The sequence below is a fragment of the Trachemys scripta genome, chromosome 4 (genome assembly GCF_013100865.1).
Source record: "Trachemys scripta elegans isolate TJP31775 chromosome 4, CAS_Tse_1.0, whole genome shotgun sequence".
NCBI classification, from domain to species: Eukaryota; Metazoa; Chordata; order Testudines; family Emydidae; genus Trachemys; species Trachemys scripta.
This window is the reverse complement of record NC_048301.1, coordinates 69077243-69089091: the sequence shown is the minus strand read 5'-3', so window position 1 is coordinate 69089091 and position 11849 is coordinate 69077243. Positions and strand designations below refer to the sequence as shown.

Sequence of the window (11849 nt, the reverse complement as noted above, 5' to 3'; positions counted from 1 at the left end):
CCCCCCCCAGGATACTTGAAGGAGACTGAAACAAAGGACAGTAACTGCAGGGGGTGTGAGTGATAGCTGGACCCAGGCTAAAAGGAGATTAGCCTGTAAAAGGGAGCACTCTGGAACTGGTGAGGAAATTATCTGTATTCAGTTTGATTAGGCATAGATCTGCGCATTTTATTTTATTTTGCTTGGTGACTTACTTTGTTCTGTCTGTTACTACTTTGAACCACTTAAATCCTACTGTCTGTATTTAATAAAATCACTTTTTATTTAGTAATTTACTCAGAGTATGTATTAATACCTGGGGGAGCAAACAACTGTGCATATCTCTCTATCAGTGTTATAGAGGGCGAACAATTTATGAGTTTGCCCTGCATAAGCTTTATGCAGGGTAAAATGGATTTATCTGGGTTTAGACCCCATTGGGAGTTGGGCATCTGAGTGCTAAAGACAAGCACACTTCTGTGAGCTGTTTTCAGGTAAACTTGCAGCTTTGGGACAGGAGATTCAGACTCTGGATCTGTGTCTGGAGCCAAACAGGAGTGTCTGGCTCAGCAAGACAGGGTGCTGGAGTCCTGAGCTGGCAGGGAAAACAGGAGCAGGGGTAGTCTTTGCACATCGGGTGGCAGCTCCCAAGGGGGTTTCTGTGATCCAACCCGTCACACTTTCAATTTATAACTCTTTAGAATTGCTGCCTTTTATTTGAACGTTCTTTACTCTGACTATTTGTATTGCAGTAGCACCTGGAGGCTCCAACAAAGGCTCCGTTGTGCACTGTATGAACCCATAGTAAGGGGGGATAATCCCTGTGCCGAAGAGGTTACAATTTAAATAATATTCTTCACTGAGGTTCTTCATCCCCTCCCTTTTTTTGTTTGTCCTAGGTTTACAGTATCCTTCGCCATGTTGCTGAGGTGTTGGAATACACCAAGGATGAGCAGCTGGAGAGTCTGTTCCAGAGAACTGCCTGGGTATTTGATGACAAGTACAAAAGACCAGGATATGGTGCTTATGATGCATTCAAGCATGCAGTCTCGTAAGGGCACCTTTTTACTCTTATTGTTTTAGTTCCATAGCTGCAGACAAGTGTTTCTCAGAATAGAGCCATCAAAATTTTCCTCTTAGCCCATTGGACAGCTGGCAACATTTGTCTGACACTCGTCAAATAAGTCTCACAATTCCCAATTTTTGTCTGCCACATGCTTGTTTTAGATAACATCTGTTTCAGGCAGCACCAACATGGTGCTCTCATCGGAGCTCTTTAACATTGGGAACTAGATTCCAAGGATTCTGCCGTATTCTCCCTCGGGTGTGTCACTTTGCACAGGCCTGTTTTTAAAAGTAATTGGCTTTGGTATGGAGAATTTATTGAGGAACTCTCTGAGTAAGGTGTTTGAACACAGAATGGGTTTATAAGTGCTGCCAGTCTGGAGGAAACATGGCATCATTAAGGAGCCTTGCAATACTTTTCACACACACACAAAAAAGTAAAGGGTTTAGCCTTTGTGTCTTTGTCAGTTTCCAGCTCACTTAAATCAAGCCCCTCATTAACTTGTTTTCTTCTGTGGTCATTGCTAGGGCCCTACCAAATTCACAGCCATGAAAAATGTGTCACGGACTGTGAAATCCAGTCTTTTGTGTGCTTTTATCCTATACTGTACGGATTTCACAGGGGAGACCAGCGTTTCTCAAATTGGGGGTCCTGACCCAAAGGGGAGTGGGGGGTGCGGGGGGAGTCCACAGTATTGCTACGCTTACTTCTGCACTGCCTTCAGAGCTGGGTGGCCAGAGAGCGGCAGCTATTGGCCGGGCGCCCAGCTCTGCAAGCAGCAGCGGAGAAGTAAGGGTAGCAGTACCATACCATGCCATCTTTACTTCTGCGCTGCTGCTGGTGGTGGCTCTGCCTTCAGATCTGGGCTCTCGGCCAGCAGCCACCATGCCAGCTTCTCCACTCTGAAAGCAGTGCCGCCACCAGCAGCAGTGCAGAAATAAGGGTAGCAGTACCGCAAACCCCCCTACAATAACCTTGTGACACCCCTCCCTCTCCCCACAACTACTTTTTGGGTCAGGACCCTTACAATTACAGCAACGTGAAATTTCAGATTTAAATAGCATTGTAAATTCATGATTTCAGCTATGTGAATTTGGTAGGGCCCCTATAGTGGGTGCAAATCTTTTTTTTTTTTTATTTTTTTTTTTTTTAATGACTTTCAGAAGCTAGGTATGCCAGATTGTTCCCTGATGCATCAACTAGATCTTGTTTCACTTGTCTCCAAATTAGGTGTTCCCAAGTATATGCCTGTATTACAGAAACACAAGTGTATTGAGGTTGATCTGTTTGAAGTAGATGTTGCTTACCTCTAAGGCTGTGTTTCTCGACCTTTTTGATACCAGGGACTGGCTTGCTGCCTTCCTAAACTTTATCAGGGATATCTCCGGGACGGCACTGGTCCATGGGACAGTTATTGAGAAACACTGATCTAAGGGATTGGAAGCAGAAGCTGTGCATCAGTTGAAATAGTTTGTACTGAGATACAGGCCATTCACTTACAAACTGATTTGTTAAGACATGCAGTTCCTCTTAATAGTGCCTTCACAAAAGACTCAATTGGCAAACCAAAATTGGATTTCTCAGAAAATACTTCCCCCTCTTCTTTCTTCCCATTCTAAAATACAAAATCTAGAAAAGTGTAACTTCAGTCCACCACTAGGTGTCAGTGACTGGTTATTTCAATCTGTGCATGTTTTCTTATGTCCACCTGGAGATTCAGGGCTTTTATTACTGGTTTTGAATCCTCCTTAAATTGTATTTGTATATTGTGTTTTGAGATAACTTGAAGTATTGTCAATTGGATTAACAAGGCTCTTGGGTGGTATTTAACATATGTCTCCCATGGAGAAAGAGTTTTAGTTTAATGAAGGGAAGCTCACTGATTAATGGACCATCAGGGCACATTGCTCCAAAAGGAACCCCAAAGCTCACTGTCATACTGTGAGAAACACTGTGGTATTGACCTGGAGCCCTTTATATAACTAGGGTTATTTTGAGGATTAAACCTGGAAAACTCACTGCTCAAATCTAATTTTCAGAATTAGGGGTAGGGGAACCCGCCCCACAACTTTTTTAAAGGGTTATAAGAAAAAATTGTATCTGAGAAGTCAGTATGTAATCATGTAATCTATCTTAATACATATGTGGAAAGGCCAGAGTTAAGATTCCACAGGCAAACTTGATGCTTTCAGATTTTTTGAGAGTTTGTGCAACCAAAATGCATAATTGAATATATATTCCAAAGAAACTACATTGAAAGCAAACGAAGGAACAACAGTAATTGGTATCGGTATGTGCACTAGGTGCAGTAAGCATTCTCATCAACTGTAGTCTTAAATCTTAACCTTTGCACTGTTCACGTGTATAAACTCAAATTTTGGTTTACATTTTCAAGGGCAGAACATATAATCGATTTGATTTTTTTCTCTTCTGATTACTGAAAAGTGATTGGCTTTGGCATCATATCTTTCTTGGTGTGTACAAGGACAAATTAACCCTCAAAACAAATGCATCATTTACACAATAGCATCCCCAGGGCCAGTTTTTTAAAGGTATTTAGACACCTAAAGATGCAGATTGGTGCCTAGGTGCTTTTGAAAATCCCAGTAGGTGCCTATCTGTATCTTTAAGCATCTAAATAACTTAATTCTGCCCCCCAAGTGTCTGCTCATTAAAGGGCCTTTTGAATTTTGTGGAAGTCTTAATTGGAGTATGTGCAGGATCAGGCTGTAAGTTAGGAGACTGGATATTCAGACTTGACAAGGGCACCATATTCCCCCATATAAATTCATATGTTTCAGGATCTAAACAGTATGACATAAAATCTGTTGGTTATAGTTTGACCATGTATGCCCTTATGCTATATTTCTGCATGTAAAATCAATAAAGATTTCATCATAAGATGTTCAAAATTAAGTCTGTTATGCAAAGCATTCTGGTTAATACATCCTAGCTAGTGGTGTTACAGGTGGGGCTCATGTTGCATTTCAGAGAACCATGATTTGTTTTTGGTTTGACTAATCAGGGCTTGCAAAGGGAGCTATCAGGATGTTGGCTTCCTAGGCAATAGAGGATGACTTGCTCAGGAGATTGTTCTTATGCAGCAGTGAAATAACAAGGGGGTTGTCTGATGGGGAAAACTTGTCTGTGAAGAGCTTATCCGTTATTATTAGTTACATGATTATGTATTTGCCCTAGTTGTGGAGCAGGCCACCATTGTGCTAGGTGCTGTACAAAAAAAAGACTGTTCCTGCCCCAAGAAGCTTACAATCTAAGTGGGCTATGCTGTTCATTTTAGCAGTGTGCTGAATGGAAGCAAAGCAGCACTAAAGGGAAATGCTACCACTTGTTACACCTCACCCCTGTCTAGGTCAGCAACAGCAATTGTACCCTGGAGCTCTGGATCTTAAAGTATCAACTCTACTGCCTGAGCTAAAAAGACCCATGTCTGTTAGCCAAGTGTGGTGCAGCTACCACTAGAGGGAGTCAAAGCACCATAATGAGTGGGTGTGGGCTACGTAGTCTTATTTTCTCTTTCATTTATAGAGTAGTATTTGCCCCTCACCAAAACATTAAGGTATTTGATTAAGCCATTATTTTAAATCTCTATGTCAGGGTTTCTCTTTCACATGAGCATAGCTTCCTTTGCATAAGGGATGGAGTATGAGCTCCATATAGCTGGCTGCATTTTTCACTGCAAATATAATGTACATTTGATGCCAGACAGAAGTTATTCCCTCCTTTTGATTAAAATGAGTTTGTCATGCAGTCTTATTTCCTCCACATAACTTGAATGAAAGGCCGAGGTAACTGTGCTCCTCCCTTACCAAGAAATATGTCCACAGCGAAGGTATTTTTAAATGGATGCCTTTATTTCTCTCCATTGTTTAAATGGTTTCTTAATGAAGTTTCCCCTTTCTCTTTGCACAGCAGATCACTTTGTCATTATACATAACACTATAGGAGTGGTACTACATGTTAATACTGCTGCTTGTGTCTCATCTTGTCCTTGTTTGTACAGTTTATAGATCACTAACATTATGTTTAACATTGCTTTGTTTGACTCAGAGACCCTGCAATTCTGGATGGACTAGATTTGACAGAAGATGAGAGACGTGTGCTGATTGACAACATAAATAGACGTCTGACACCACAGGCGGTCAAAATCCGAGCTGGTGAGTCCTAAATGGACAATAAGTTGAAACCCAGAGCCCCTATACACAACACAGTCACTGAAATCAAGTTACCAAGCACAATGTAAAATTATAAACCTAATTAAAATAATTACTACCTCTCAGTGACAATATTTGAATGAAATTGCTGTTTCAGAATTGGCTATCCTTGAATAAAATGCCTTTCAGATTACTGTCTGTGTCCTCCTACCTCTAAATCCCATGGTACTTTGTATATTTTTTGGAGGAGAGATTGTGGCTAAGGTAGGCTGAAATGACACTAACAGTGGTTTACCTACCAGTCCAATCTAAGAAACATTGCTCTCCTCCCTTAAGTATTCCATAGGCTTCTTTCTGATATTTGAACATTTGTATTGCTAATCACAGAATCCTCTTCTCTAAAAGCAGCTTCTTGATAAGTAATCCAGTCTATCTCCTTGAACTGGCACAAGACTGATTAAAATATTCATCAACTGTTATTGATTACACCTTTGAACCTGTCTAGTGATGATGATTTTACAACGTCCCTTGATGGCATCTCCTGTTACCCAAAATGTTAGTTTCTCTGACTGCATGTTAAGCTCATTGCTGCTTGTTATGCCTTCCCTGACAGGTTGATTGAGCGCAGTGTGCTCTGCTAAAAGCATTAATCTGGCTGTTCAGCCATATAATTGAACAAGCCACAAGCACAGTTACCAACTAAACAAATGTCAGGCTGTCACAAAGGGGTAGAAAATGCCTCTAGTAAAGCATTCTAGGGCAATCAGCGTTATGTTTTTTTATTGTTTTGGTTGGGGTGGAGAGTAAGCCATATCTGGGTTTAGGGAGGTGAAGGGAATAAGCCATATCTGGTTTAGGGAGGTGAAGGGGATGGCTCAAAGTGCGGGGGAGTGAAACTGTTTGTGCTAATACCTAAGGCTGTTACTTCATTGCACCATATGAAGTAAAATTAAGATTTTACATAGATGCATAGATTTTGATTTCCAAATCCTGTGTTTATACTGAATTAAATCACCAGAACAAAAGCTCTTTGATTAGAGTCTCATAAAATGACTTAGAATGAATGTTCCCTCATTTAGTTTCGATAGCCTGTTGTGTTATTTTGACAGTCCTAATTGGATTTGAACTCTGTTTTGTAATAAAATAAGGAATTTTCTTGTGGGCTTTTAGAGGTTAGTCTGAGGCTGACTAAGATGTTTACTTTGTTATCCAAATTTAATTGCAACCACTAAAAATGGTGGGGTATTATGAATCACCTGGGTGAGAAACTAATCTACAAATGACTGCTTTGTGCAGCAATTATTTATGGATATAGACATACAAAAACCTTTGTCTGGTGACTAATCAGGTAATAATTAGCAAATATGAGCTTCATGGTTCTGAGTCCTCTTCAAACAGACAATACAAAAAAAACAAAACATGGTAATCATTTCTACTGTAAACTAATACGATAGAATGAAAACTCCCAGTACTGCTGGGGAGGGGCCTCAGACATTAATGTTGGCAGAATTTCTTGGTTTTGAGGTGACATTTCCTTTAGTTTGAACTTTTTTGACAGTGCTTTCATTTTGCAATCTTCTGTTATCACTTTTTTATATTTTGAAGTTGCATCTAAGTCTCTTTCCACTATATGAAATGAAGTTACTGACTTAATTTGGTAGTTCTTTTATTAATTATTCAGTATCTTATCATTTCAAAGCACTCTATAAAGACTGTTAATCATGAAAGAACTCTTATGAGTTATGTAAGTATTTTCATCATTTTATAGATAGGGAAACTGCAACATTCCTGGGCATCCCATTTTCAAAGGGTACTGAAGCTGTCCTGAGAGCTGACTAGTAATGATTAATTTTTTTAAAAATAGTTTTCCTTGAAAGAATTGTACAGTGTTCTATAACGTAGTATTCTTTGCATTAATTGCGTTTCTTTGTCTTAGACATTGAAGTTGCCTGTTATGGTTATGAGGGCATTGATGCAGTGAAAGAAGCTCTGAGAGCTGGTTTGAACTGTTCCACGGAGAACATGCCAATTAAAGTAAGTGACTCTAACCTATGTCAGGTGACGGTGCCAGGAAGTAGTTGAGTGTCTTATCAGGGTGCCTATTTATCATGTGGATTTCTCACCCTCTTCCCAGCTAGGTGGACAAGTCATTCCTTTGTCTCTGAAGGGACCCCACAGAGTCCATTTTATTAAATTAGCTGACAGGGATAACCAAGGCAGGCCATGTTCTAGATAACACCCTGTTTCTTAACACTTGCTGTTCCTGGATATATACCTGCAGTATTTATTTCCAAGGACCAGCTTGGGAAATGAGGGGATACTTTTAGCTCCAGTGTGTTTGGGTTCTCATGCTGAATTTCGCACAGTCTTCTGCCCGAAAAGTTTTAGTATACTGGGTGCATTCATGGATAATCATTTTCCAAAGACCCTGAATCACCTTTTATCTTCTGGGAGCAGCTAGAATGTCTTTTAACAGAGCAAGTAAACTCCACCTACCTAATCTACTCAGAAAAGTATGCAGTCATTGCCTCAGCATTTCAAACAACAGTTGTTTAGAAAAAGTATATGATGTGCTACTTTGTCACTCTGTTCTTCCATTTGTCCATTTCTAAAATAAGGATAATACCCACTTTGACAAATTCCCTAATGGAAGGCACTATATAAGAATTACTATTCTAATGATGAATATAAAGAAGTAGACAGGGCTGTACATTCTCCTGTATGCTTCTAAAACCAAAAGCTTAGTTGTTTTATCATAAGTGGTTCATGCCGCTTGAGAAATAATGGATACATGTTCTTTGGCACTGTGGTATATGTCAATCCTTTTTTAAAAGGGCAGTATTGGTCGCTTCAGTTTTTGTTGTCTGTTTCTTTATCATTGAATCTGCCTTTTTTCTTCAATTTTTATAGATTAATCTGATAGCTCCTCCTCGTTATGTGATGACCACCACAACATTGGAGAGAACTGAAGGCCTCTCTGTTCTGAACCAAGCCATGGCTGTCATTAAAGAAAAGATTGAGGAGAAGAGAGGAGTCTTCAATGTGCAGATGGAGGTGAGAACTGTTTCTGTATTAAAATGCACCTTTTTTCCTAACTATTTTAGAGCGGAGGAAGAAATCTCAGTGGAAAACTACCATTACCAAAAAATAAGTGGTACCTTCTTTGAATTGAACAAATATTGTTTCTGCTTAAACATAAACTGTCAGTAACACATTTTATTTAGCAAAAATACTTCCCTGTGTTCCTGATAAATTTTGTTTATAAAAATTCAGATTTTTAGAAACTTTTTAAATGCTAGGTGGTTTGTTTAATTTTTTTGCTATTCCAGTCAGACCAGGTTTTCTTTGCACTAACACGCTAGTGTTTGTTTCCAGTACTGCAGGGAATATTGAAACCATAAAAAGTCACAAAATCATATTGAGTAGTAATATTTTTGTTTTTCATAGTGTAAATTTGAATCAGTTTGATCTCTTGCTGTGCATTTAGGATGAGTACCAATAGAATAATTTGGTTTATTTTCTTTCCTATCTGTGATATTTTGCACGAAATATAAAAGAGGTTAAAGAAAACCAAATGTTAATGGTATCTGTGTCCTGTCTTTCAGCCCAAGGTGGTTACTGACACAGATGAGACTGAGCTTGCAAGGCAACTGGAAAGGCTGGAGAGGGAAAATGCTGAGGTGGATGGCGATGATGATGCTGAGGAAATGGAAGCTAAAGCTGAAGACTAAATTTTCTGGGATGAGTACCCGTTAAGGAGAATATATGATAAATTAGACACCCAGATACAAACACCCTGGACTGAAAGTTTCCAGTATCAAAAACTCCAAAAGCAGATACTTTCTTAAAATATTTGAATGTTTTAAACAGACCAACATGTGGAATCCTCTCTTAAACAGCATTTGGTCTTGTATAGAACTTGCGCAAATTGAGTTCTTCAAACGGAAGATATCTACTTTCACTGTAGACTCAAATCCAGTGGCCCAGGGAGGGATCATAGACCTTTGCTTAACAATTTCATATCTAACCACTCCAGATTGGCAACTGTTTCAGGTCAGTGCCTCTGTCAGTGAGGTTTCCTGGGAGCACCAAAACCGAGCGAGCCTAACATTTCTACACAGAATGTATTCAAGCAAATATTCAATAAATTTCTGGGATATTTAACTTCAGGCTTCTTTTTTCTTGTCACATGTTCTATAGTATTATGAAGGGGGCAGTGAAACTTCAGTTTTCTTTTGGAATGGAAGCAGTTATATATAAAATCTCCTTGGTTTAAAAGAAATCCACATATTTTTCTTAATACATTTTATAAATGCAAACTTTACTCAATGGATGATGTTTCCTTTGCTTTTGTCTGTATAGGTTGTTTTAGAGAATGGAAACTTTGAACAGAGCTTGTTACCATTTCAATAAATATAGTTAATGAAGAAAAGATATATAGTTGCACTTTTCTTCTATAGGTGTACATACTAGAATGACACAACACATAGCTGCTGGCATCTTCCTTTGCTCAGACTTTTAAGATTTACTTGGTTGTCCCTAAGTGGATGCTGCCACATAAAAACCTTGAGCTGAGAGGAACTTTGCAGTGATCACTGAAATGTGAGCCCCAAATCTGGTGCACACTAAAAGTGACCATTTTAGATTCTTGGAGGTGGATGATAGAGAAACAAGATTCCCCCACCAAGCAATCTGCAAGACTGCTATGTTATCTTCCTTTTAATTCTCTCTATAGAACCCACCTTGGCCATGATGCCTACAAAACACTTAATAATGTTTAGGTGGCTGGTGTGCGGTGACCACTATCTATTACACCTTATGCACCCCTTGTCTGTTGTATCCATCTATTATTTTTTGTCTTATAAGCTGTTTGAATCAGACTGTCCTGGCTCATTATATGCGTGTACAGCGCCTAGCGGAATGGGGCCCTGATCCTTGATTGGGCCCTATAGGTACTATATATAAACATTCTCTCTTAGTGTAAATCACCATAGAGCACAGTGAACACAATACACAGGAGTCGTTGGCCAGCAATCGTCCTCCATGTTTCACAGTCTTCTCATGGCCTTGAGAAGTGTGCCATTCCGCATCCCATCCTGAAAGCCACGTCCTCGAACCACACTTGCCATGGGGCCCCGCCCTGCACCTGGCATCAATCCCTACAAAACATGTTCTCCCACATGACCTGTAAACTCAAGTTTTCTTTGTCTGATTCTTTATATCTGGTATCACTCCAGTTATGCTTTTAATTTGGGAAATTACCTCCTCATTACTCATTTGGGAGGTATAGTTAATGTACAGCAATCACCTACAGCATTTCAGTTTAAAGACAGAAAACCTCTTAATGTCCTTGTTTCTTAGCATCCATGTCTTGCATGCATTGAGCAAGATGCTGAAGATAAGAGACTGCAGCAGTTTCATTTTAACTTCATGAATATTTTTGCTCCTCCAAATCGGGTGAGTGTCGCTAAAGCAGCAATTGCAAGTCCAGTTCTATGTCTGATCTCTAAAAGTTGTTTAGTGTCCCTGGTAGTCATACTACCCAGATATTTGAAGCGCTCAATGCACTCTAATGCCACCTCAAATTTTGGTGGGAAATATCTTTGCCTTTTCAACAAACTTAAATGTTACCATTTTCTTTGTCTTTTTCATGTGATATCTTTAGACCTAGCTTCTCTACTTCTACTGCTACTCATCTTAGCAAATTTTGCACCTCTTTTTATGACAATCCAAAATACAAATAAGTGCTATTGCAACATGGGAGGGAAAGGAATGCAGAAGGGATTCATATGGTGAACAAATGTGTTGCAGTCCATGCTTGAGTACCAATAGGGGAAGTTGGCACACACAACCCTGATAAAATTAAAAAAAAAAAAAAAAAAGTAAGTCCAATGATCAAGCTTTGTGGAATTGTTCCTTAAAAAAAGTTACAAGGGTGTATGCCTTCATTAAAATGTACAACAAAGAGAATTTGCAGTTTCTTATTCATGATACCTTTAAGTCACTTGGGTTGTCTTCTAGAAAGTTAGAGACAGCCACGTCAAGATGTGAAGTCCTGTGTATGTATAACAGGCTGCTCCTCCCTGATAATCTAAATTCCCTCTTTATCAGGTCATTAGAACTCTGTTCCAAGCCTGCCCCACAGAGGGTGGTTTAAAAGAAAACCACACCCAAAAGTAGTGAATTGACTTCCTGGGCTTGGAATATATCTATGCTGACAAAAGAATTGTATGTATTGTTTAAAGTATTTTCTTTCCGTCCTGATCTGTGAACCAAATTAATATACTAAAGTGAGGCACTCAGAAGCAAGCAACCTGGCTACAGTAATTCTAGCTTAAGGAAGAGTTAGAGCTATTTCTGTCTGCCAAAGGGCTACCATCTGTATTAGCTTGAAGGTTGTGTAGATAGGTTAATGATGTAAGCTTTGTTTCCACCTCTTACAGTCCAGTCTAAAGCTACCTAATTTCAGATCATTCTCTAAATAGAGAGGCTCAGTATACTGATGTACCTAATTGTTTGAGATTATCTGCTGCTCCTTTAGCGATAGCTGAGATTCAAGGACTGGCATTTGAACCACTTACACCCCTCCCTGCCTCTCTCTCTCTCTCTCTCTCACACTCACACACACACAC

General features: G+C 39.4%; 1 protein-coding gene across 1 annotated transcript in view; it reads left to right on the top strand.

Moving 5' to 3' along the window:
* The window catches only part of EIF2S1 (eukaryotic translation initiation factor 2 subunit alpha), a 17415-nt gene extending 8034 nt beyond the window's left edge, over window positions 1–9381 (top strand). Inside the window, exons 4-8 of the mRNA XM_034769374.1 lie at window positions 879–1030; window positions 5114–5220; window positions 7154–7251; window positions 8128–8271; window positions 8823–9381. Coding sequence (XP_034625265.1) covers window positions 879–1030; window positions 5114–5220; window positions 7154–7251; window positions 8128–8271; window positions 8823–8948 — 627 coding nt within the window. The 3' untranslated portion in view covers window positions 8949–9381. The remainder of the gene's footprint in view (window positions 1–878; window positions 1031–5113; window positions 5221–7153; window positions 7252–8127; window positions 8272–8822) is intronic.
* Window positions 9382–11849: the final 2468 nt, after the last annotated feature.